Raw genomic sequence first — 27,092 nt, forward strand, 5'->3', positions numbered from 1 at the left:
TTCACATGACCAGTAAAGCACAGCTACCATTACCAAACAAACAAGCATTTCAATACATGCCTAGTTACAAATGGACAACACCGTATTCTCATATTCCTACCTTTTCTGGCCATTGCAAAATTTATTTCAGGTGTACTGCTCTCTCCTTCAACTGTTGGTCCTTCACCTAGCCTGCAGTTGCTCTGAACCAGTTCAACCGATCCTACCACTAGGACACCTGCCAAACAAGACTACATCACATGCTGCAGAAGGTAATGCTTGATGTCACACAGGTCTAACAAAAATGTTCAGGTACTACACCTTCTCCAAATTCATCTCCCGCAATATTTGTTTCTTCAGTTTCCATATCTGAAATTTTTTGTGGCAACTAATCAAATGCCTATGATATCAATTAAAATAATTTTTTTATATTTGGCAACATAACTTACTTCCCAACAGTATATCAATAATCTGAACTTGCTCTTTTGTTGTTTCTACCCTTCTAGTGTTCTCAGACACGTTGTGGTTTTCATAAACAATCTTCATTTCTTCTTTGGTAATAGCCTGATCGTTAATGAGTGTGTTTACTGCAGAACAGCTATTTAAGCTATCCTTAGCAGCATCCAGCAGAGACTGCTTCAGAGTGACCAAAGCCTGTTATCAAGAAAGGAACACATTTTTTAAGCATACTCCAGTTAATTATATACTACATATACATAGCGAGGTATATTCTTTACATAACTACCTCTGTAAGAGAAGGATTTCTCTGTAAGTCCCCAAAACAAGTCCCTTCGAAATCCATCTTTGCCTGAGGAAGGAAAGTTATGATCTTCATCTACTATTGTTCATGGAATACAAAATAACCTATGTTAAAATTCTGTTGTAATAGTTGTAATAATTACCTGTAGGACTCCAAACTTCTTCTTCCCATCACAAACAATAGTGTCCTCCTCTATCAAAGCATTCAGAACTTGGGCTGTGTAATATTTTGACCTAGGGTACATGCCTTGTTCAACTTTCAAGAAGTTTGTGTTGACTGAGTCGAAGTACTTGATCTGCAGAACAAACAAGTTGACCACAGGGTAGCCAACGGTTGGTAAATTTCTTTAGAAACAAATAAATTGATATATAGTAAATTTTTCCAAGGAATGATTTGCTAAATGCTAATGTGGTTAGACAGAATCACCTGAAGAGGCAGAATGCAACCATAGTTCCAGCACTTGTTCTTCTTTACAATCGATGCCATCTGAACCTTTTTTGCACCAATCAACAACTCTTGATAAATGTACTTCTCAAAGTTTATTGTCTCGATCAAGCTCGGTTCCATAACCATCTTATATGCATCACCAGGCACCTTCTGTTTACTGGTTCTGGGACTGAAGAACACTGTGCATACTAGCATGGTGTATGCAATTTTAGTATGCATTATCTGCTTATCAGTCATAGGAACATCAACAGCATCCTAAAGCTTACCTACCAGTTCATTAACAGTTAGGCCAAACCTCTTCCCTTGCATGTCCAGTAAACCACGAACATGACTTATCTCCTCAGGTGATGGCCTGTCAACTCCTCTTATTATAATCTTATCCCCTCCAGCCCTAATTCCAAGAATTGAACTGAACTCACTCTCCTTGATCTCCACAGTCTCTTTCACACCTATCCTCAGCTCTGACTAATCACTGTCAACTCTCTTCAGCAACCATCTGTTGTACTCTGCATTGAAAACCTTTGACTTACCAATCTCAAGTGTTCCAGCCAAACCAATCTCCCTTACTACAGCTTTCCTCTGCTCTGGCCAACCTTCCGTCGCCACAGACAGCTCCCTTGGCTGATAATTGCTGTGTATCATCCCACCTGGACCAGCTGAGACTAGGGTTTCCAGGTCAGCCCAACAGCTGGCATCTAATCCTCTCTTCCATCCCCATAGCCTCTTTGAAACTCCCGCGGTAGGAACCGGCAGTTGTCTCCTACCAACACGAGACCTAACCTTCCTTATGGTTTTCTGTACAAGAAAGAAGAAGAAGATAAGTAATCCTGTCAGAAGAAGAACATGAACAAGAAACCCTGGGTCGGTTGAAAATCGTTAAGCAATATGTAGTTGGTTGTTTGACCAATCTCCTCAAACTAAACCACACATAAGAAGGAGGAATCTGCACTAACCTCGGCTGGCAATGCAACAACAATCTTCGTCGACCCTTTCTTCTCCCCCAATGGTGTCTCCATCGACGAGACAGGAAGCTCCTTTGATGGCGAGGACCTGCTCCGTAGCTTCATATCCGCTTTGCTTCGGTCTCTCCTACCACACACCCCCTGCCCCTGGTACTAGTACTACTCCAAGTCCAACTCTCCTTCCAGGAAGTAATTGCAATGTGATAACTACACTACTGCTACATGTCACCTCTAAGCAGCAGCTCACACGGTATCATAATTTCTACTCTACCACTCTGCACACCCCTAGACTGCTACACCTAATGGCGCTTGTACGTTCATATCTCTGGGAGAGATTGTGTGTATTTTTTTCTCCACCAAGTACAACACTGTGCTATGCTACACGCACTAGGCTGAGCCATTAGCCACGAATCTACAGTGCTCACGTACTACCACGTCTCCACCAACGTTCCTTCCCAATACAAGGGGTAGGTTGCACACGCATGGGCTAAACCACCCTGTACCACGGCACGCTCTACGAGAAACGAACTTGATTTTAAATCGATTTTGAGTCTATGTTTTCAACATCTCCAGAATTTAAACAAGTACACGATTTATATAAACACCTTGACAAAATAAATGTACGTCTAATTAAAAAAAATTATTGACCAGTCCGTTTTTAGTAGCGATGAATTCTTTTTTTGTCAGTACGCAATTAGTGCCGTTAAGTGGTTGCAAGCTAAAAATATGTCCATAGACCCAACACACACCATTAACTGTTTAAGAGTACAATAAAAAGTATAAAGGATCTCCAGAATTAAAACTACACGTTCCAAATTTAATAGTACAAATATTACATTCGCAGCACACGTGATGAGATGCAAATTAGGTACAATACAGCTTGGTTCAGAATAATCACTTCGCCTGGTAAATGCAACGCGGGAATGTTGCGCTATTGTTCTCCATGCAAGCAATTAGCTGTAGTATTGTCTTCTTCACCCGATGAATGTCCTCCTAAATTTAACAATAAAAATTCATTTAAAAGTAGCATGAAAAACCAAAAAAAATATTTAACAAAATATCACCAACTTACACCGCAAATAACATCTTTCACACTGACCCCATCGAAGCTAATCATGTAGTGCAGCACATAAAAACCACTGTTCTCCCTACATGACACAACATTCATCAAATTAGCAGATAAACTCATGGATTGTACATAAACGTTGATACTAATTATTTGTTGTATAAAATACCAATTGAATTGTACCTGCTAGATTTTTCGTTTAAACTCCCATGGTATTCAAATTTCCACTCTTTCTTGTTTATGGTCAACCCATCAAAGAAATGATCAAAGCATTTCGCTGTTCCATCTAACAGTTTCTTGCATTTTTCAACGTGGTGCTCCTTAACTACCTCCACACCCCCACATGACCTTACGGGATCTAAAACGTGAAGTTTCTTCAACCACATGTCAAACACATAAAGTACCCAATTCCTCTCTGTTTCCTGGTATGGAGCAAGAAGCTCCGTGTTTAGAAAACCACCATGTTAGTACAATACAGGTAAGCAAAGTTTCTAGAAAAATAGCAGCACAAGTTAAAAACATACCATCCGGCATGACTCAACGTCATAAGGAATGTGTGATCCAACAAACATTTTATTCACAGTTGGATTGTCCCAAGGAGCAATGCTGTGTAGGATTGATCCCTTCAAAAAATCAAAGAGTACTATGAGATTTTTTTTATTCCACGAGAAAACACTACCATGTTTGGAAAACGGTAAGACATACCGCAAAACTTGCATTCATAGGGTGCCGCCAACGGACATTATCATGTGGATTGGTCCACTTACTTTCTATCTGTATCATTACCCTCGTGAACAACTCGACGTCAACATAGTTGGCCTCACCGTCAGGACCAACAAACTCAAAAATATGTCTCCCCTTCATTTTTAGGAGTACTGGCACATGGTGCACCAACCACAACCTGTAATTAAAAAACACATTAAAAACAAAATTTAAAAATACACACACGACAATTTACGCAACAAATTTTGTATTCAAATGAAGAATAATAAAAGATACCTGTTTTTCATTGAAAGCGAGGAATCGATTAGGTTTTGGTAACCGAGCTCAGCGTTCTCAGAGTCGAAAACTGGATATTCATGATCAGTATCAAACGGGGACAATGGTACTTGAATCTGAAGAATGCATTTCCGGTATATATTTTCTTCTACATATTCTACGTCGTAATCATCATCGTCTGTAGATTGCTCAATTCTACTACGTTTTCCTGCCATATATTAGCCGATTTAATGAGTTAACACAACATATAGAAATTAAGTAAAGAATTTTAGCACCTTTATTTGCTGGGTCATATACGATGACCTCATCGCAAGAACCGTAAGATTCTTCTTCCATTTGCCTCTTCAATTCCCTATCACCATCTTCTTCCACGGCCTTACCAAGCTCTCTTCTCGCTTGATTTTTGCACAAATTAATGTCACAACCAGTTGCACCCATCCCTACATTTTTTTTGTATGCATTAGTGCTGAAATAAATACATTTTAACTTAATCCAAAAAATCACTAGCCCAAAAAAAAGCCTTTTAGCTGCTAATATTTCCAATCTCACCCAAGGAACGACTACTGCACTCAGCGAAATTTTGGGTTGGACACTCAACATTAGCCCCGAACCTATATTTTATCTTCATTATCCACATATTTAGACTGCTCAACAACTGAGAAAAGGTTTTTTTTAAGGATTTGTCGTGAATGCAGATGTTTTGTTATATATCGCAATAAAAATCTCAGTTTTTAGAGAACAGCAAACTAATATATAGTTAGGAAATTAAAGTGAAATGCATAGTGACTACCACATGCCACCCACCAATAAAGTTGAAAAATATAAATAAAGATGAATTAAACAAAGAATTCAAAACGTTTTGGGGAATCAAAGATGTCCAGGTCTTGTACTTGAAACAAACAAAAATCAATCGAACTAACGTTTATTGTTTTCATGTGTAAAAAAAACTCGGAGTGCCCCGTGAACAGATAATTTTTCAATATTTTTTAATTCTTTTTTTTGCACTGGACACCATGGAAAAAAAATTCTTCCATGAATGTTTTTAACGAGTAGCACCCTGATCATAATTGGATTCTAAAAAAAATTTCAATTGTCCTTAAATTTCTGGGGGGCGCGTTCCACCCAGGAGCCAAAAGTCCGGTGCCGCAACATAGTCTCTACGATACACGAGAAAAACAATGTGTGTATTCTTGGTAGAAGCAAAAGGGATATAATACTAAGCTGCAGGGTGACACACGAACCAATACTTGGAATAAACACGGAGTAAAATTAAAACATTAGCCAATATACTCAATTTCTTTGGGAAATCAAAGGTAATTAATATGTTGGAAACAAAAAAAAAATCATACGACATTGTTTTTTATTTTTATCGAAGGAATAAAAAATAAATGAAACACGGTCGCCACAATTTTTGCAAACAATTTTCATAGTATATTCGACACTTTTTCCAGCTTTTTTTTGTCGTGTAGTCAATTTTTAGGATGATTTCGTGTAGAAATAATTATCCTACGAGCACAGACGTGATCTCAAGTTAGATTCGAGGAAGACTTATTTTTTTCATATTTATATAACCTTTCTTTTCCTACGGGATGGCTATCCACACGATCGCCACAAACGTTAGGGGGATACAAAGGAGCTCTCGGGGGACACACACACCCGTGCTTGAAAAGGTTTAACATAAAAGTTCAATAAAAACATTTGTGTTGGGGGATAAAAAATGACCATGCGTTGATCTGGAACAAGCCGACCACACACTAAGATATATTATTTAATTTATATTATGAACAAAAAAATTCTAGAAGTACAAGCCATGGTCTATGATGCCTGATTTCCTACATGTTTTTTGCATTGTTTTCAACAAACTGGTCTTTAGTTCATCGAAACACCACCGTACTTCAAAAAATGCTGTGCCAAGTACATGAACAAAAGGTTTTCACGATAGTAATATAGCACACATAAAACACAGATTCATAGAAAAACAAATAGGGGACATGTACACAAGCCAAAAAACAAGTTTAAAAACCTACCAGCCAACAATGCCCCGAGGTCGTACAGAATTGTCTTCAGAAGGTTTTCTTTATGGAAAACAACCATACTGTAGATGTAATCCTTCAAGTCTTTCTTATAGTTTATAACCAATTTCCTTAGTTCATCAGCATTCGCTTCGTTTTCTAATGCTTTGTTAAAGTCTCCCGACAAATCAATGGCACAAAACATCACTCTCTTATCTGCAAGCATCTGGCAGAATTCCTCGTTCTTAATTTTTAGCCAATCATGCACCTGTGTGATAGTGTTTGAAGTTAATTATTTTTTGAAATTTTTCTACCATACTCGAATATCCATACTAAAACACAGACATACCTCGTCATATATCAAATGCCCCTTGTACCTTGAATTTCCTCCATCAATGTTCTTAGCCTGTACATTAAAGCAAAAACTATATGGCCTCAACACACGTGTCAGAATAATTTGCTTATTTCAAAATTTTACCATTCCAGTTTATAATCTTACCGGCATAGTCCCGTATATTTTCTGTTCCTCCATAATCAAGGTGTCTTCGTCAATCAAAACCATTAGGGCAGCCCCCGTGTAGAAAGCAATCCTAGGAATTGCAGTTGGCTCTACACGGAAAAAACCTGTCTCCACAGAATCGAAGTAAAGTATCTGCACCGTGGGATAATTTTTGTTAGTTTAAGTGAATATAATAGTATTACTAAACTTATATTTTTTCAAATAAGAAACTACACAAAATAGCGATTGTGTTCACCTGCAAAAGCAGCAAACACCCATGCACATTGAACCTCTTCCGCTCTTTCTCTATAGCATTCTGAACAACAGCTGCACCATTAATTATTTCTCCAATTATATATTTTCCAAAGTTAATCTTGCCCAACATATTTGGATCCTTCACCATTTCATAACCATCTCTAGGCACCACGTATCGCTTATTCCTTGGGCTGAAGAAAACTGTGCAGCAAAGCATAACAAAACCGACCTGGACTCTTCTCTTCTCTGATTCTGAAATTGGTGACCCAACTTTCGTCATTAAGACATCTAACAGCTCGCTGACTGTAATCTCACATGTGCTACCACCTATACCCAGGTAAGATCGACACAAGATTATCTGTTCCAGGCTAGGAGGTAGTTCACTCCTTGGGATTTCAGTACAACCTTCGTACCTTATTCCAAGAATGCTAGAAACCCTTAGCTCTGAAAGGTGAACACATTCATTTTGACCTATCTTCAGCAGAGATTTACGAGAGTCTACGCGCTGAAGCAGCCATTGGGAAAAATCTCGATTCACAAACAGGATGTTATCTATCTCTAGTATTCCACCCAACCCTATTTCCACAATTAGTTTCTTCTGCTCGAGCGACCAATCTGAGATTGCTTTAAAAATGTCCTTAGGTGCAAAGCAGCTGTTCACGCAACTTCTGCCATCTTTGCAAACAAGAAGAACATCGTCCGAGGCCCACCCCGTTTCTTTCTGTTTTTGAATATCTGCCCAGAAAACAGATCTGTTGCTAGCAAATGACCTAGTACGTGGTTGACGCGTACAACCATAAGAAAGCCTCCCCATCTACACACCCAAGCGTACAGTTCAAACAATGTTGCAGAACAGCCAAAAAAACAAGAAAATGCATAGATCCGAAGTCATATGTTTGTACCTGTTCTTCAAGAAGATCTTCAGCACTCTTCTTTCCTGTAGCAACCAGCCCTCACCACATCCTCCTAGCCAAACTGGGAGAGAAGAAGGATTAATACACCAACAGGCTCGCCAGCGTCGGTGGATAGTTTTTATAGTATTCTTTGTTGCCATTGGATACCCCATGCAGCATTTTTGGCGTGCAGCTGGGATTACCATCCGGCCAGCAGCAAATGCATTTAATTCGCCAACTACGTCCACTAACATTTCAATTCCTTTACATGCCACCTTTTTTCCATGATGTCTGTGTGAACGGAGAGCCAGCGACGATTTTGACGACTTGGTCGTAATGCTCCTTTTCTGCATGGCACAATCGAATCCAATGACTGCATGCCTATTGTTGACACCGTTTTTACATGAACAAACCGATTGCATTGAGGATAGGTTTAGTTTAAGATCACTGCATGCGTGTGCACACGACTCCATCTTTTCATTGGATCTTATAGAGCACACAAGAGCTACTAACCCATTAAAAAAATCATTTATTTTAAATTTTTATTGGAAGCTTTCAGGTTAAAGAGGTTACCCCTGCATATAAATCACATAATATACATAGCGGTGGACAAACAAGGTAAGAGCATACAGTTTTGCTGACATAGTGAATTTCTTAACCAAGGTCTAACAAACACAACGAAATTAAAAACCCTAAGGGGAGCTTTCATATAGTTTCTCCATAAAATGGAATAGCACTAAACTATCTTGCGTCGCTTGCACATCAGGCTATCAACTTCGTCTTCGTCCTCTGGAATATCAAGATCTAAACCAGCCCCTGAGCATGCATCTCCTTCAGAGCTTGTGCTCCACACCTCATCAAATAGTTGGCTCACGCCAGGGTCTGTCTCCCCGGATCCTTCTCCTAAAAGCTCTTCTCTTGTTGGCAAATCCTGGAAGACACGAGCGTGGGCATAAAGAAATAATAGATAACAAGGAGCGTTGATATGCCTAGCGGTAAAACAGTGGCTTACAGTATTTGTAACAGTCTTGTTGACATATTTAACGTCAGTTTCCACCTCAGGCATATCTCCTTCGAAGCACACGGATTCCTACAATACAAGTACATGTGTAAAGTTTAGTACAAGATTATATGCACACAAAAGTGCTAATGGACTTTAGAAAAAATACCTCCTCGTCTACAACACTGCTACAAATCCCACCTCCACCAATCAGTCCAAGAACGCTACTGAGGAGCTTTACCTGCAAAAAATCTTTCACCATAAGAACACAGTGTAGCCAGAAGGAAGTTTGTGGGATGTTTAGAATAGAACCGACCTCATTGCCACAGCACTGAATGCCGTGCTTCACAGGCAGACCGGGGAAACATGAAGTGTTTCCAAGGAATGAACTCATATTGTCCAGGAGCTCTTACCACCAGTGTGACCTCTGTTAGGTTCTCCTTATATAGATCTTTCGTCACTGTAGTAAGGGGATGGGATGATCTGAAGCCTGGTGTTTTTGAATTTCAAAAATTAGGACCCACCACCACCCATGGGCGGGAGATGAGTCAATAATCCAGCTAAGGTCCCACCTATCTCACGTCAGTGTGAACACGACGACAAAATGTAGCTCAGGCCTTACTCTTGGATTACTTTCCTCGACAAAATCCTTTAAACTAATGCTGACACCTAGGCCGTAACAGATTAAGGTACAACAGTAGTTAACTTCACAATTTCTACATACACCCATCTCACATCAACCCACTATTTATGCAAAAAATATCAGCTTCATTACAGTTTTTTTTTCACCACACCCCTAAGAATGCAAAAACAGTGAGGAAGACCGCGGTGTGGAACAAATGTACCGGTAAAATGTTCACCGTGATCAAATTGACCATGAGATAATTGATTTGTTTTAGAGCATCTCACATGAATAAAAATAGTAGGTAGTCTTTTACAATCCAGCAGTTTCAGAAGTAAATTACCCAAACAATCCTCGCGTACTTAAAACTTTATAAATAAACATACATCAGTAGACACTTCTACTGTGAAAATACCTAACCTGGGAAAAACATTGGCTTAACACAGCTAGTTTTCCTATGTCCAGGCAGCCCACAGTTGCTGCACCTTGCAACCTGTCTTGGCTTCACCGGTAAATCACCTCTCATTGGACAGGTTGTGCATTTGTGACCCTTACCCCTGCATATCTTACAAAATCTGGATCTCTTATCCTTCTGCTCATAAGGAGGTTTGTCTCGTGCAGTAGTTGGGTGACCACGGCGTTTTTTACCAGGAGGTGCAGACAATTCGTAGTGGCTCCTATCAGGAGAGTAAACGTCATTCAAGGACTCTGAGCTTTGTTCGCCTCCATTTACACAGGACCCTTCAGACATGGCCTGTTTGGCCTTGTCTCTCGATATATTTGCTGAGCGAAACTCAGCTTCTGCCTGTGCATCCGAGACATCGCGGCCTCTACTAACTCCATTTGATTTTGCAATGCTGTGTACATTTGAATCAGCCCTCTGTTGGCTCTGGCAATTAGACCTAGCTATGCTAGCTTCTTTCTCAACAATACTCATACCATCAGTGTTACCGCATAGTGGGGTAACCTTATGCTTCCCCTCAATCAAACATGTCATCACAGCATCGTAGGCAGAAACGTTCATATCACCCATCTTGACTAACTCCAGAGCTGCAATGTACATTTTAGAATGCCTGAATGTATGTGTTTCGTGAAGGCCGACGTCCTTCTGGTAGTGCCGCAAATGATCAGGTAGAATATCTCTAGCTTCCACAGTCCACCTCTTCATTATGTGCCTCTTAGGTATCTCGCTTAGCCTTAGCTCAGACATTACCTTCCAAACAAATAGGACATGAATTGAAACTAGTAAAAAATTTGTAAGCTTGATATTAATATATATTATAGTTTGGATTTTTTTTACCTTTATAATGTGACAGCAGACCATCCCCATGTGTTCAAATAACCCACACTCACAGCTGAAGAAATCCCCTTCGGGCGACAGCTCAATTTCAAAAACTGACTTCAGGTATCTCTCTCTTTTCGCCGCATTGATATGTGTGGCGACATATTTTCGTCTGGGAATTAGTTCCTCCACATTATACGATCCGGCAGCAAACAGGAAAGATCCAAACATCTCAAACATTGTTCTTGTGTAAATCTTGCTTGCATGCTTCTCGATCGGTATGTTTACTTTAAGAATGGATCCACCCTGGTTAAGAAATTAAGATGTTAGCAATCACCTTTTTTGAGATGATAAATGCAGATGTTTGGTAAGATATGGTTTTTTTCTTTACCAATATAGTTCTCTTTTCCTGGAACCCCTCCTCCTGGTCTCGATCAAAAAGAAGCTTGCTGTACTGCCTTACGAATAGGTTCATAGGGCAGCCAGGTGGAATGTAGTTCTTCAACATATGGTTTGCACTCTCGCTTCTTTGGGTGCTGGTCTGCTTTGCACAAAACTTTCCAGCGAAAAAAGGCTTTGCCCATTTATGCCTAACCTCGTATATCTGTATGAGGAATGTATTTGTTTCAAGCCCGTGCTTCTTAACAAGAGCCTGCCATGCGTCTTCAAACTCCTTGACAGTCAACATGTCCTGAACAAGCTTGTGAAATTCTATCCTGAACTCACTCCTTTTGTGATAGTGAACCCCTAAACTCTCCTTCGCTTTCTTCATGACATGCCATTTGCACCACCTGTGCGTTATGTCTGGCCACACCTGACCAATTGCAACCTCCATTGCCCTAGCTTGGTCTGTATTTTTTTTTGAAAGGTGTGGGATAAATATTAGATGTCAGACAAAAAATAATAAGGAAGGTATATAAATTTTTCATCATACATTGCTTACCAGTTAGAACAGTTACTGGGACCTTCCCACCCATCATCTTCACGAATTCTCTGAACACCCAGTTGAAGCTTTCAACCTTCTCATCCCTCATTAGAACACCAGCAAAAATGACAGTTTGGAAATGATTGTTTACCCCGACAAACAACCCAAATGGCATGTCATACAAATTCGTGTGATATGTGGTGTCAAAAGTTATAACATCGCCAAAATGGTGGTACTGGAGCTTACTACTACCGTTGGTCCACATCAATGTCCTGATTCTGCTATCTCCGTCTACTCTAACCGAATAGTCAAACTCAGGATCCTTATCTTTGAGATCAGAGAAAAGATCCATTGTTTTCCTGACATCCTCATCTGCCTGGTCGCGGCTTATTTTACCACAAAGTGTTCGAAGACACCTTTTTGTAAACGGTACGTTCTCGATTCTACCAAAAAATGTCCCTATTATGCTGTAAACTTTGCTGAGATTGACATTGTTTTCTCTCAACTGCAATACAAGCTCACGAGTGTACTTGTCTATGTGCCTGTGAGATGGAAAATGCAACTTCTGTGCACATGTTTTTAGCATCAGGTGGTTGTGTGTTGCCCTGAACTCACATATGTACCAAGCGTTGTCGTCGGTTCGAAGCAACCTTATCATTGCCGCACACTCTGTCCGCGATGAACTACTGTTCTCCTTCGTCGGTTTGCCCTGGTGACACAATAAGCAATTTTTTTTAGGTCGTTATGTATTTAGTGAATTCAAACATGAAACGGACTTGAGTTTGATTAAGAAATTAGTCAGGAACTTACTGAACAATTGCACAGCAACTCTTGCATGCACTTAGATCCCTTGACATTAAGCCGACTTTTGCCATAACGGATACCAAAACCACACTCCCATGAAAACAAGTTGTAATAGTCGTATGATTCACCAATTGAATCAAAAGTTAACCCAATCACTGGGTACAGCACTTCGTCGCTTTTCCTCTCAGCAAATCCTCTAAAAGCACTTTCAAGTGCTGTAACTCTTTCAGCACTTGCAGCTCTCTCGTCTAGCATAGCCCCACGGCGGTGCCTAGATGGCAAAAAGTGCATTTATGAATTTTCATCGAGTTCCTTAATTTGTTCAACGACAACAAAAAAATAATTATTTTTTGATAGCAATAAATTAGTGTTAAGTATTATGAACATTAAAAAAAACCCTAATATACACCCTAAGTCATCTACGTGTATCTAACATCTTTTTACCATGCTTTAACATGGGTCAAAACTCAACACCCAATTGTTCGATTATATTTAACAACTAAATTAATCAGCGGTTAGAGAATAAATTTCGCCCGTGACCATACTGCTCACCACTTGTGTACAGAAAAAATCAGTGGATAGGTACATGTGTAATTAGATATGTTGGGCAGTTAAAAGATCTAAGATAGTTGAAGACTAACATGCAGGCCAGCAATCAATCATTAAAACATAGAAACTACTAATAAAATCTGTCAAACTGGCTTACCTTCTTACTGATCCACTAGGGTCGCGCTCAACATTTACGATGCTCAGAGTCCTGGCTTCAGAGATCGAGCTATTGAAAGCAGTCCCTCTTCCGATTTGGCCAGCGCTGTCGGCTGAAGAATCAACCTCATCCACCTCCTCCACCGTATCAAGGTAACTTGGCTTGTTTGGGCAATGGAATGAAATCTCTGTAGGATATGGATCCTCTGACGAACAGGGCGCCATCCTGTCGAACAAGTAGAAGAAATCGAGAATCAGATTTGAGTATATTGCCGGATCTGGTGACGATACAAACTGTATGTTACAGAACTTACCTTAGAGAACAAACGTAGCCTTGAAACCTACAGTGAGAAGGGGGCCCGGATTAGGACTTCTGTATTTACTAGAAAAAACGGGATATCACTGTTCGCCGGAGTTCTTGTTACTGTTCGCCGGAGCAGGGAGCGAAGAAGCTTGCTCTAATGGCGATGAGGAGTGGGATGCCGCTTGGAAGAGGATTAAATGGCGTCCCACTAGGCTGGTGGGTTCAACTTAGAATTTCTGTACTGACATGTACCGAGCAGGCCTAATAAGTGCTACCGCACGGACCCACTCTCGTTTGCACTGTACCTCTGCTTCCTGTCAGGTATCACCTATCGTATTCATGTGTATTGCTCATGAATAAATGATGCGTCGGAATTTCACTTACTACTCTTGCACGAATCTGCAGGCAGACGTACGCGGTGGATCCATGGGGTGGCGTAGCACCCATGAGCCAAAAGTCCGCGTTATAGATATGGTATACTAGAATAGGAGGAGTAACACTTTTCGCATTTGGACCAAATATAAAGTACTACCTCCATTTCAAGGAATAAGGCGCACGCGTACTCCAAGACGTATCTTTTGGTCAGATTACCATGAACATTGAATTGACTAGACAATACACACAGCATTGGGGCGTGCTCGATGGTGCTAGCTGCGGCTATACAGACATATGATAGGCATCGCGAAACGTCACAAATAGAAAACAAATCATATTTTTTGGGAGGAGTGATGTTTTGGCTCCTGGGTGCGTATGCTCCCTTTAGTTTGAATTGCAACATCTATATATTTTGAAATGTCAAAAAAATACAAACAAAAAATTAATCTTTTCATCTTAACATGCTAAGAGCGCATAAAGTCTTTCCATAAAAAACTAAATTGTCGTTTGGGCTGTGTAAAAAAGATAAAATTTATTGCTAAAAATAAAGTTGTTTGTAATACTTGCTTTTGTCTTCTTACATCAACCACAAAATATATCGGCTTTTCACCAAACTACACAAACACACATAGATTATCGAGAAGTACATGAGAATTTTTTGTTAGAATTTTTTGAAAATTAAAAATATGTTTTTTTGGGTCGAGGTAGCATATCCGCCCAAGAGCCGAATTAAATTTCCGATTTCATCGGGAAGACATGGATGCGCGAAGGCGGCGTGCAAGGCAAGACATCGATTTGATCGGATGTAGTTAGGGCAGGTCAGGCTATCAGCGTACTTATTTCGGACAGGTGAGGTACCAGAACTCAAAGTCCTCTTCAGCGTCTCTCTCTCTCTGTCTTTATTGAGTGTACTAGCGCGCGTTCATACTGCACTCTATCAAATGTTCACGGTCAGCGAGAAGAGCCGCATCCCGCTCTACCCGAAGGGGATTCTCTGGCTTGGCCTTTCCTAACTTTGGGTAATTGACAGCGGGGTCCCCCAACTTGTGGGACCTGCATTTCAGGGACTCAAAGTCAGGGAAATGTTTGAGATGCAAAGTAAGAGAATATTTACCAGTATAATTGGTTGATTAGATGATTAAGTGGTGGAATCACAACAGATTGGAGCAGTACATGGTGGAAACCGCAAAATATCCGTCCAAATTGTTTTTTTGTGCAACATACAAAGTATGAGGTGGTGGAACTTGAGGCCAGTGACTTTACTTACTCCAAAATGCAACTTTACGTACATGAGCCATCGGATCAAGATCCAACGGACACAGTTGATCCAGAATTTGAAGTCACAATTTAAGTTGCTCGGAAAAAACCGAAAACATTACAGTAAGATATATATCTTTCCTTAAGTATTCTGGTAAAGTTTTACTTCATTTGAAAATTGAGTTTAATTTTAAGTTCAAAATTTGGATCAACCATGTGCGTTGGATCTTGATCGAATGACTCACGTACAAGTCGCAAGTGAAGTCACTGGATCTCATTCCGTGGTGGAATCTGCAATTCCCTCGCCTATATATATACAAGTCGAAGACTACGACCCTCTATCCCCCTCTCCTACCCATCCTCTAAATTCATATTCCATTTAGAATCGTTGGGCATGGAGGTTCCCCCAGGTAGCTTTAGAGCTTTTTTTGATGATGCTAAATTGAGAAGACTGCGCACCTGCGGTTTGTGCTCTCAATCCGCACAACCTCCATTTTGGCAGGTTAGTACTTTCTTCACTCGGTTCATCCAGATGTATTTTAATTTGGGCCAACAGTCATGTTAATTTCCTTGTATTAAGGAGTGTTGTTCGTGCAAAAAGTTTGCATGCGACAACTGCGCTAGGAACCTGCCCGGTGGCGCGTGCCCGGGATGCCAGGGCGTCTTCCAAGGTGAAAGTCCTCCGTCTAAAAGTATGGAATTTTCCCGTGAATGTGTTATGGAAAAGAATGGGGTGAGAAAAACATTCATCTACGGTTTGTGCTCTCAAATCGCACGACGTCCACTATACCGGGTTAGTACTTTCTTCACTAGGTTCCACCCAGCTATTTTTTTCTTTGGGCCAACAATCATGTTAATTTCCTTGTATTAAGCAGTGCATTCAAATGGGGGAGCCAGGGCACATTGCATGCGGAAGCTGCTTAAGAAACCTGCCCAGTCTCGTGTGCCCGAACTGCAACGGCATTTATGAAGAGGAAGTAGATTTAATTAGATTTGTCTCCTTGTTTAAGGTGGATTGCAGCAACGATGGTTGCGACATGAGCGGCGAATTGCTCCAATACTTGCAACACGAGGTGATGTGCCCTCCTGCACCAACGAGACGGTAGGTGGTTGATCTTGCCGGTCTCGATGGAGAAGATGATCGCGCTTCGAGGCTAAGATCTGAGCTCGGTGGAGAAGGACCGGATGGAGTTTCCTTTTCTAGATCTAGGATTCTTTTTGTACTTTTGGATGTCTTGTCCGTAGTTTCCTTTTACTTGGAGGGTCCTCCTTGCAGTCTGTAATCCCTCCATCGTCATAATATTAAAGCAGTGTCGCCAGGTCCTTCGGGACTTTTCTGTGTTAAAAAATGTACCGATTTTAGACATGTCGTCTATTTATGTGTGCGATGTTGTATCGTCTATTACCGTGATTAGTTTGAGCGTGTCCATGTCCTAGAACAAAACTTCGGCATGATGTACTTGTATGTTTAATTCAATTCGACCAAGTATAATGTGGAACGAACCGGTAAGTGACTGGTGGTACATGCTCCTATCTTAATCTTGTTTATCTAATGGTAATTGCGATTTATGCGGTACTGAATTAATTAGTTTTAGTTATAAACAGGGACTCTTTGGAGGGGGCTCCTTTTTGAACTAGATCGGGGAGATTGATGAAGTGCTAGAAGGGAACAAATTAGTACATGAGTGTTTTCCGTGAAATGGTAAAAATTTGTAGTGGCAGATTGCCGCCAATGCAATTTTTTCACGTGTTTGATATGGTAGGATGGACATTTCCAAGATTTCATGAATTATTTCGGTTTGTGACCATATATTAAATTAGTTTTGGGCTCATTTCCATTTAATTTGAAATTTCAACGCGAAGTACACGAAGTACAATTAAAAAAGGGGAAACTATATATACGTGATGTGCACTAAAGGTGTGGTACCCCCAAAAAAATGACCAAACATATGCGTTGCATCCAAGTACGTAACACCCATATGGCAAACAAAAGCATTGAGTAGTTGTTTGTGATGTAAGTAATCTACCTATATATCAAAAATACCAAACATGGCACACCAAAATATTTTTTAGAAGAACTTACCAGATTTTGGCACCATGCATGTTGGAGTTTTTTTTGACACAATCCGTCTTGGAGTTCGCATGGCTCTCTTCTGAAGTGAGAGGTGAGTTGGTTAATACTAGAACCATGGCAAACTTCCGAATGTTAGTAATTTAGCATGGACTCATCATTTGTGATGAACTACCTAGGAACAATGCCAAACATGACATACCAATGTTCTTGAGAATATTCCCTTTCACCGATTTTGGCACCATGTGTGTTTTTAAGTATGTTTGCATGCCTTCTTCATTGGTTATTGAAATACCTTGTCAAACTATCGATACATTGAAAATTCCTTTGCTACAATAAAATAAACTTCGGGCTCCTTTGATTCAAAGGAATATGGAGGGTGTAGGAATATGAAAGGTGCATGATTGGAATGTTATGTCAAGTTGAATCCTATAGGAACATGATGTGTCTATGATTGTGGCAAAGGAACTTTTCCATGAGGTATTACCTAATGTTTTTTTCCTATAGGATTTGCACTACAAGATTCCTATAGAAATAGTTCCTATGAATCAAATGACTTGTATAGGAAATTTTCCCATAAGAACCAAATCGAACATAATTCCTATATCAATCCTATGAATCAAAGGAGCCTGATTCCTATAGGATTCAAGTAGACATGACATCCCAATTCTATGATTTTCCTTTTCCTATACTTTCCATTTCCTATGAACCAACGGAGGCATAACTACTTGGCCATACTGAAACAATTGCCAAATAAATGCCGTGCATCCTATGGCCCCCGTGAGTTTGACCTAAATTTGAAATCATGGTAAAAGGTGCTTAAAATAGGCAAATAAAAGCATGGAGTCAACTTTTTTTTTGATGTACTACCTAGGGAAAATACCAAACATGCCATAATGCAAACTGTGTTTTAGAGAGAAGCCCTTCAAAAAAGTTAAGTTGGCATCCACTTGTTGATTTTGCTATCGACATGACAAAATAACTGATCAGATGACCAAGTGGTGAAATTTGCAACATATTAGACCACCACATGGTGGAAACTACTAAAAATCATGAAAACTGCAAAGAAAAAGTTAAAGTGGTGGTTTGTGCAGCATATGGAGGATTGAGTAGTACAAGTTGGATGTGCACTACCGTGGGCCCGTGGTAATGTTCTCCTATTATGATGATGGCAAGAAAAATGATGTTTTCTCTGCTGAAACTGTCCCGAGCTGATTTGACGAGACAAAATACAGCTACACGGCGTGCAAGGGACAGCTATACAGTACATTAGCTTCTTCTCGGGTCACACGCCTGCACCACAGAGTGCGGTAAGTGCGACGAGACAGAGAGAGAAGGAACGCCCGTAGTATATTTGATTTCAATTCACATTGTTTTTTTCCTTGCATCTCCGTCTTCTTCACCTCCATCTTCTCGGTGTTTTCAAGAGTGATTATCAATTGGAGAGACAATTGCATTGGGAAAGTCTCTCCACTTGATAATCTCTGTTGAAAAACTCGCACGTCTTGTGAAATGTGAAGGTTGCACGCGTGGGGAAGGGAGACGCAAACGCCGCACCACATCATCATTAATAGTAGTATACCTTTCTCTCCTCACCCCGGCTGGCCGCCCGCCGCAAACGTTCCTTCCATAGTGCTTGCCGTCTCCTCCAAAGCCCCCCAGCGCACTTGCATCCGCCATTGATACGTCTCCGACGTATCGATAATTTCTTATGTTCTATGCCATATTATTTATGATACCTACATGTTTTATGCACACTTTATGTCATATTCGTGCATTTTCTGGAACTAACCTATTAACAAGATGCCGAAGTGCCGCTTGTTCGTTTTACGCTGTTTTGGTTTCAGAAATCCTAGTAACGAAATATTCTCGGAATTGGACGAAATCAAGACCCAGGGGCCTATTTGCCACGAACCTTCCAGAAGACCGAAGAGCATACGAAGTGGGGCCACGAGGTGGCGACACCACAAGGCGGCGCGGCCGAAGGGGGGCCCGCGCCGCCCTAAGGTGTGGGCCCCTCGTCAGCCCTCCGACTCTGCCCTTCCGCCTACTTAAAGCCTCCGTCGCGAAACCCCTGAGAAAAAAAACCACGATACGGAAAACCTTACTGAGACGCCGCCGCCGCCAATCCCATCTCGGGGGATTCTGGAGATCTCCTCCGGCACCCTGCCGGAGAGGGGATTCATCTCCCGGAGGACTCTACACCGCCATGGTCGCCTCCGGAGTGATGAGTGAGTAGTTCACCCCTGGACTATGGGTCCATAGAAGTAGCTAGATGGTTGTCTTCTCCTCATTGTGCTTCATTGTTGGATCTTGTGAGCTGCCTAACATGATCAAGATCATCTATCCGTAATACTCTATGTTGTGTTTGTCGGGATCCGATGGATAGAGAATACCATGTTATGTTAATTATCAAGTTATTGCATATGTGTTGTTTATGATCTTGCATGCTCTCCGTTACTAGTAGAGGCTCTGGCCAAGTTTTTGCTCTTAACTCCAAGAGGGAGTATTTATGCTCGATAGTGGGTTCATGCCTGCATTGACACCTGGGACAGTGACAGAAAGTTCTAAGGTTGTGTTGTGCTGTTGCCACTAGGGATAAAACATTGGCTCTATGTCCGAGGATGTAGTTGTTGATTACATTACGCACCATACTTAATGCAATTGTCTGTTGCTTTGCAACTTAATACTGGAAGGGGTTCGGACGATAACCCGAAGGTGGACTTTTTAGGCATAGATGCAGTTGGATGGCGGTCTATGTACTTTGTCGTAATGCCCAATTAAATCTCACTATACTTATCATGACATGTATGTGCATTGTTATGCCCTCTCTATTTGTCAATTGCCCGACTGTAATTTGTTCACCCAACATGCTTTTATCTTATGGGAGAGACACCTCTAGTGAACTGTGGACCCCGGTCCATTCTTTAATACTCGAAATACAAATCTGCTGCAATACTTGTTTTTATTGTTTTCTCTCGCAAACAATCATCTTCCACACAATACGGTTAATCCTTTGTTACAGGCAAGCTTGTGAGATTGACAACCTCACATGTTTCGTTGGGGCAAAGTACTTTGGTTGTGTTGTGCAGGTTCCACGTTGGCGCCGGAATCCCCGGTGTTGCGCCGCACTACATCCCGCCGCCATCAACCTTCAACGTGCTTCTTGGCTCCTCCTGGTTCGATAAACCTTGGTTTCTTTCTGAGGGAAAACTTGCTGCTGTGCGCATCATACCTTCCTCTTGGGGTTCCCCAACGAACGTGTGAAATACACGCCATCAGCCATCCACCTAAATCCACCGCCGAGTACCTTTCTATCCTCACCACCGCCGCTGCGCCTATTCCCCTGTCCAGCAGATCCGCTCCGCTACCTGCTACACACTTCGAGCAGACGAATGCGGCGTTGCGTGTGTCTCCGCCGTGTCAGATGGAGGCGGAGCCGCTCAACTCCCGAAGGTGGGTCGAGCCAGATTGGGAAGAGCCTCCGTCGAGCCTCGACCTCATCAGCCGCCTCCCCGACGAGATGCTGCACATCATCATCTCCCTCCTGCCCATGATATCCGCTGTAAGGACAACCTTGTTCTCCAAACGGTGGCGCCACCTCTGGCGCTCCGTCCCACTTAACCTCCTCGTCGACGACAATGACCTCATCAGCCGCCTCCCCGACCAGATTCTCCACATCATCATCTCCCACCTGCCCACTATATCCGCTGTAAGCACAACCTTGGTCTCCAAATGGTGGCACCACCTCTGGCACTCCATCCCACTTAACCTCGAGATCGACGACCAACTCGCCAAGCAAAACCAAAAACATATCGCCGCGGTCTCCAGTATCCTCGCCGCTCACCCTGGCCCCGCCAGAAGCGTATCAATCGACCCCTTCAGAAGCACTTGCAAGGACTACACCACGCTCGACAGCTGGTTCCGGTCCAGCACCCTATCTTGCGTCGAGAACCTCAGATTCGATGGTGGAACAGTGATGTGCTCGTTCCCGCTGTCCGCGTGATACGTCTCCAACGTACCTATAATTTCTGATGTTCCATGCTTGTTTTATGACAATACCTACATGTTTTGCTCGCACTTTATAATGTTTTTATGCATTTTCCGGAACTAACCTATTAACAAGATGCCGAAGTGCCAGCCTCCTGTTTTCGCTGTTTTTGGTTCCGTAAAGGCTGTTCGGGCAATATTCTCGAATTCGACGAAACGAAGACCAAACATCATAATTCACCGAGACGGACCAGGACACCGAAGGAGAGTCGGAGGGGAGGCCTGGGGCCCCCAGACCATAAGGCGGCGCGGCCTGGAAGGGGGGCGCGCCAGCCTTTGGTGTGGCCCCCCCATGCGCCTCCTTGCGCTGCCTCTTCGCCTATAAGACCCCTCGCGACCTAAAACCTCGATATGAATTGACGAAACTCCAGAAAGACTCCAGGGGCGCCGCCGCCATCGCGAAACTCCAATTCGGGGACGTAATCTCTGCTCCGGAACGCCGCCGGGACGGGGAAGTGCCCCCGGAAGCCATCTCCATCGACGCCACCGCCTCCATCATGCTCCGTGAGTAGTTCCCCCATGGACTATGGGTTCTAGTTGTACCTAGTTGGTACTCTCTCCCCCATGTACTTCAATACAATGATCTCATGAGCTGCCTTACATGATTGAGATTCATCTGATGTAATCGGTGTTGTGTTTGTTGGGATCCGATGGATTGTTACATTATGATTAGTCTATCTATAAAGTTTGTGAAGTTATTGTTGCTGCAATCTTGTTGTGTTTAATGCTTGTCACTAGGGCCCGAGTGGCATGATCTTAGATTTAAGCTCTATACTTATTGCTTAGATTGTATCTACAAGTTTTTTGCACATGTCTATGTCCGGAACCCGAGGCCCCGCAGTGACAACAACTGGGATAACTCGGAGGGAAGGCTTAGGTATGAGGATCACATGTTTTCACCAATTGTTAATGCTTTGCTCCGGTGCTCTATTAAAAGGAGTACCTTAATTGCCAGTAGATTCCCTTGAAGCCCGGCTGCCACCAGCTGGTTGGACAAAAGATGTTATGCAAGTTTCTCATTGCGAGCACGTATAACTATATATGGAAAACATGCCTACATGATTAATAATCTTGATGTTCTGTCTTAATGCTATTTCAATCCTATCAATTGCCCAACTGTAATTTGTTCACCCAACACTTGTTATTGGAGAGTTACCACTAGTGAAGATAGTCGGAACCCCGGTCCATCTCTCATCATCATATACTCGTTCCTATATGACATTGGAAGTAGTATCAACTATTTTCTCGGTGCCATTGCCTTCGTGTTACTATTACTCGCGTCGTGTTACTCGTTACTATTGCTCTCATATTACTCGCTGCTTTCACATCACCCCCGTTACTAGTGCTTTTCCAGTGTGCAACTGAATTGACAACTCAGTTGTTAAGGCTTATAAGTATTCTTTACATCCCCTTGCGTCGAATCAATAAATTTGGGTTTTACTTCCCTCGAAGACTGTTGCGATCCCCTATACTTGTGGGTTATCAAGACTATTTTCTGGCGCCGTTGCCGGGGAGGCATAGCCCTACTCATAAGTTCACCTGGGGAGTACACTCTACCTCTCTCTCTATTTTTATTTTATTTTATTTCGTTTTGCCTAGTTTACTTTTGTCTAGTTTATTTGTGCTTAGTTTATTTCTGTCTAGTATTATTTTGCTTAGTTTACTTTTGTCTAGTTTATTTTTGTCTTGTTTTATTTTCCCTATATACCCGAAAATCCATAAAAATTTGAAAAACCGAAAAAGTAAAAACTGTTGCTATGGGAGAACCCACAACCTATTTGGAGCTTATTGAATTATATAATAATTATAGAGAATCAAGAACGGGTAAAGTTATGAGTGATGTGATAGAAAAATTGAATACAATTGCTAAAATCTTGCTTAAACGCCATGATATAAACTGTTGCTCTAAACAGGATACTAAACATCTTAAATTTCAATGTGGCTTTAGTGAAGAAGTTTTAATTAAGATGTACAATTGGAATAACTATATTCATTTTGGGTTCGAAGAGGTAGAACAATTTGTCTTATTTATGGGAGCCTCTGAAATAGAATCATTCATGTCTAAAAATTATGAAACTTGTGTTTTTTGTAAGGACCATAAAGATTATGTCTCTTCTATCCTTAATTTTTGCATAGAAAGTTACAGTGATAATCCTTATATCATTGATTATAAAGAGAGACTCATTAATGCACAAGAATGCACTCACAGCTTGCAGGAACCAAGTGGAAGAAGAAATTGATGAACCTCGAAAGCTCATTGGATGAAAAAGAGGAGGAAATTGATGAACCCGAAAGCTCATTGGATGAAAAAGAGGAGGAGAGTGATGAACAAAAGGAGGAAGAATGGATTAGCTACCCATGCCAACCTTCTAATGAGAGTAACTCTTTATCTCTTACACTATTTGATTGTCCTCCATGCTTACCAAAGGAGGATGAATGTTATGTTCCTGTGGATTCTCTTGAAATATTCCCTATGAGTAAAACTTGTGAGAATAATTATGCTACTGTTATCTATGATAATCCATGCTATTTTGATAAATCTTATGATAATTCTTTGTTTGTGACTGATGTTCAAATGCATGATACTAAAGAGTTTTGCTTGGCAAATGTTTATGATAAATATCTTGATGATGGTCCTATGTTACTTGATACTATTAATTGTACTACTAATGAAAATGGGATTGGAGAGGTCTTGACTTTATCTAGGAGTCCCATATCTTTTGAGATTGATCAATCATCTTGTTATATTGATAAAAGAGGGTTTGAAAGTTTTAATCCCATTATTTTTGAGCTTGATAAAAATTATATGTTTATGGCTCATGAAAAACATGCTGTATGTGATAGTTATATTGTTGAGTTTGTTCACGATACTACTGGAAATTATTATGAGAGAGGAAAATATGGTTGTAGAAATTTGCATGGTACTAAAACACCTCTCTATATGCTCAAATTTTTGAAGTTACTCTTGTTTTATCTTCCTATGCTTGTCACTTTGGTCTTCATGAATTTATTTGTGTACAAGATTCCTATGAATAGGAAGTGGGTTAGACTTAAATGTGTTTTGAATTTGCTTCTTGATGCTCTCTTTTGCTTCAACTTTTATTTCTTGCGAGTGTATCATTAAAATTGTTGAGCCCATCTTAATGGCTATAAAGAAAGAACTTCTTGGGAGATAACCCATGTTTTTGTTTTGCTACTGTTTTGTTGTGTCTTGGAAGTTGTTACTACTGTAGCAACCTGATGAGGACATCCCTACTACACCACTACCTCCGTCATTGATAGATGAAGATGAACCTGCTGTGAAGCTCAAGTCCGATGAAGTTCGGATTGGACCAATTACAAGAGCTCGTGCGAAGCTACTTAAACAACAGGTGAACTTGTTTCTAAACGATACTTTGATTGATGAGAACTTTATACTGCCTAAGTCCTATTACTTATGTATCATCAGGTATCAAGAGGAGACGAGCATCGCACGAGGAGAGGAGCAGCTGGACATGAAGACGGACGTCAAGATGAACGTGAAGCTGGACATGGAGCTGGACATGAAGATATCTCATGGACGCGCGAGGGAGGAGCGGGAGGAATGCGCGAGACGAGAAGACGACGTCCAGGCCGGTCCAGCACCCGGTCCGACCGGACCCCTGACCGGCCAGCCCGGTCCCGAGCCCGGTTGACCGGTCGCCAACCGGCCGCCAACCGGATATGAAGCATCGTACCGGGCAAAAACCGGAAAGTTGCGAAGTTTCCGGTTGCCGCTCGGTTGACCGGACCACAGTCCGGCCCGCCCGGTCCACAGCCCGGTTGACCGGATTCTAGACCGGACCAGTCCGAGTCTGTCTCGACCAGATCTATTCTGGGTCGGTTATTCTTGTATCTTTTCGACCGTAACTCGTCCCGACGCCTATATAAGTGCCTTGGACGACCCCTAGCTGCTTTAGACCAAGTTTAAGATAAACCCTATTTCATAGTTGTTTGCTAAGCAAAACTATTGTTCCCCAACTCTCCAATTCGTTGCGATCCGGAGTTTTATGCTACCGAAAGTTTGTGTGATCTCGTTGTTCCATTGGGGATTAGAAGATTGCAATCTACCACTTCGTGGTCGTCGGCTACGTGCGCAAGTGTATGGAGTTGCGAATATCTTGCGGGGTTGAGAGTCGTTGAATTGGCATCAGGAATCAATCGAGAGACTTCGTCGCGTCATACAAGTTATCCTCCTCATCATCATCGATTTCATCCGCTGCTACCATCACGTGTTCATCAAACACCCGTCGCTTACTGAGAAGATCGGGCCACCCCTTATCATCTTGGTATCAGATTTCCAGTTTTCCTCGGTAAGCCATCCACAATCCACCCCATAGTTGAGTTGTGAGTGTTTTCCTATCCAGAAAAAGCCATAAAAAGTTAGGGTTAGGGTTTGCCATAGCCTTAGATTGCACTAATTTCAAGTTTTAGTTGCTTTTCGTAGTTATTTTTGCGTATCTTTTTCTTCCATCTAGTATTTTTAGGGTTTGAGTCTATACTATCATCTTGTGTTTTCCTATCAAGTGGTGTCAGTTTTTGTTACTCCGAGTCCATATAGCTTACAGTGTGCTTCTTCCCAACCATAGACACAGCCTTTCGATATAAAGTGACTAGGAACTTCCCCATAAGAGACTAGTTTTACCGCTCGACAGGCTGCTCGTTAGGTTATCGGTGCTTTGCATATTTCTGTTGGCCGTGTTATCAAGGAGTTGCGTCAAAAAAAAATCAAACAAAAAGAGAAAATTGAAAAGAAGCAAAAAGAGCTACATAGCTGCGTGTGTTCTACAAAACGAAAAATCCAAAAAGAAAAGTGAAGTGCTAGTTGAATCAAGTGAAAGCCTAAGTTTACTTTACTGCACCCGTAGTTGAGCAATCTTGTGCCTGTCTCGTTGAGCTTTGCTAGCGTCTCTCTAGTGCATTGCAACCTTTCCCACATATAGTTGCATTGCCCCATTATATCGCCTAGTGTGAGTATCATTGGTTGTCTACGGTCAGCGCTAGAGCTTGTTATTGGTGCAAATAGGTAGCCCACCTACAGCCCCACATATATCCTGCTTTGTTGTGTGATTGTTCTTATACCCTTGATATTCGCTTCGCTACATCCGTGCACTAGTCCGTCAATCCAAGTTGGTAAGCAATACTAATTAACTTTGGAGCGGTAAGATTTACCTTTCTTATCAGTTTTGAGTGAGTTGTGAGAGTACCACCAAAGATTTTTGTTTAGTGCACTAACCTACTAATCATGTCTTCTACCGAGAATGTTGATGTGATGCAGAAAAAGGATCCAGCAGCGACAGTTACTTGGCTGGAATTTGAGGCACTTCGTGATCACATGCAACGTGAAATACGAGTTGCTAGTGATGTGTTGGACAAGGATATTCAGAGTGTACACTTGAAGGTCGATGAGGCTACTACAGCGGTTCACACCGTTCAAACATCCGTGACGACTCTTCAAGAATCTATACAAGCTTTGACAACCGCCGTTGGTGAGATACGTACAATGGTGCAACAACAACCACCACATGATGAAGATGGCAGTGTGCAAGGTGACAATGCTGAAGCTGCTAATGCTCAAGGGCGTGGTGTTGGTCGTGGTCTTGGACGTGGCGTTGGAGATGCGTTCCGTGGTCGTGGTTTTGTCCCCGTCGGAGCCCAACGTGTTCTCCAACAACAAGACGATGGTTTGGGTAAGCCCAAGTTCTCAATTCCCAGATTTGAAAGAGGTACTGATGTTGAAGAATATCTTACATGGGAGCTGAAGATTGAGAGATTATGGCGTTTACATCCTGACTATACTGAAGATA

General features: G+C 41.6%; 1 protein-coding gene across 2 annotated transcripts in view; it reads right to left on the bottom strand.

Annotated features, from left to right (window-relative positions):
- The window catches only part of LOC124705834 (protein FAR1-RELATED SEQUENCE 5-like), a 17,875-nt gene extending 4,148 nt beyond the window's left edge, over positions 1-13,727 (bottom strand). Inside the window, exons 1-7 of one of the 2 annotated variants that reach the window (XM_047237529.1) lie at positions 13,525-13,727; positions 13,212-13,436; positions 12,512-12,776; positions 11,720-12,410; positions 11,168-11,625; positions 10,795-11,082; positions 10,196-10,707 (exon numbers count right to left, since the gene is read on the bottom strand). In XM_047237529.1, the coding sequence (XP_047093485.1) occupies positions 10,196-10,707; positions 10,795-11,082; positions 11,168-11,625; positions 11,720-12,410; positions 12,512-12,776; positions 13,212-13,435 (2,438 nt within the window). In that variant the 5' untranslated portion in view covers position 13,436; positions 13,525-13,727. Of the gene's footprint in view, positions 1-9,761; positions 10,708-10,794; positions 11,083-11,167; positions 11,626-11,719; positions 12,411-12,511; positions 12,777-13,211; positions 13,437-13,524 lie in introns of those variants that run through there. The other variant, XM_047237527.1, reaches the window with a different exon arrangement.
- Positions 13,728-27,092: the final 13,365 nt, after the last annotated feature.

This window comes from Lolium rigidum, chromosome 4 (genome assembly GCF_022539505.1).
Source record: "Lolium rigidum isolate FL_2022 chromosome 4, APGP_CSIRO_Lrig_0.1, whole genome shotgun sequence".
NCBI lineage: Eukaryota > Viridiplantae > Streptophyta > Magnoliopsida > Poales > Poaceae > Lolium > Lolium rigidum.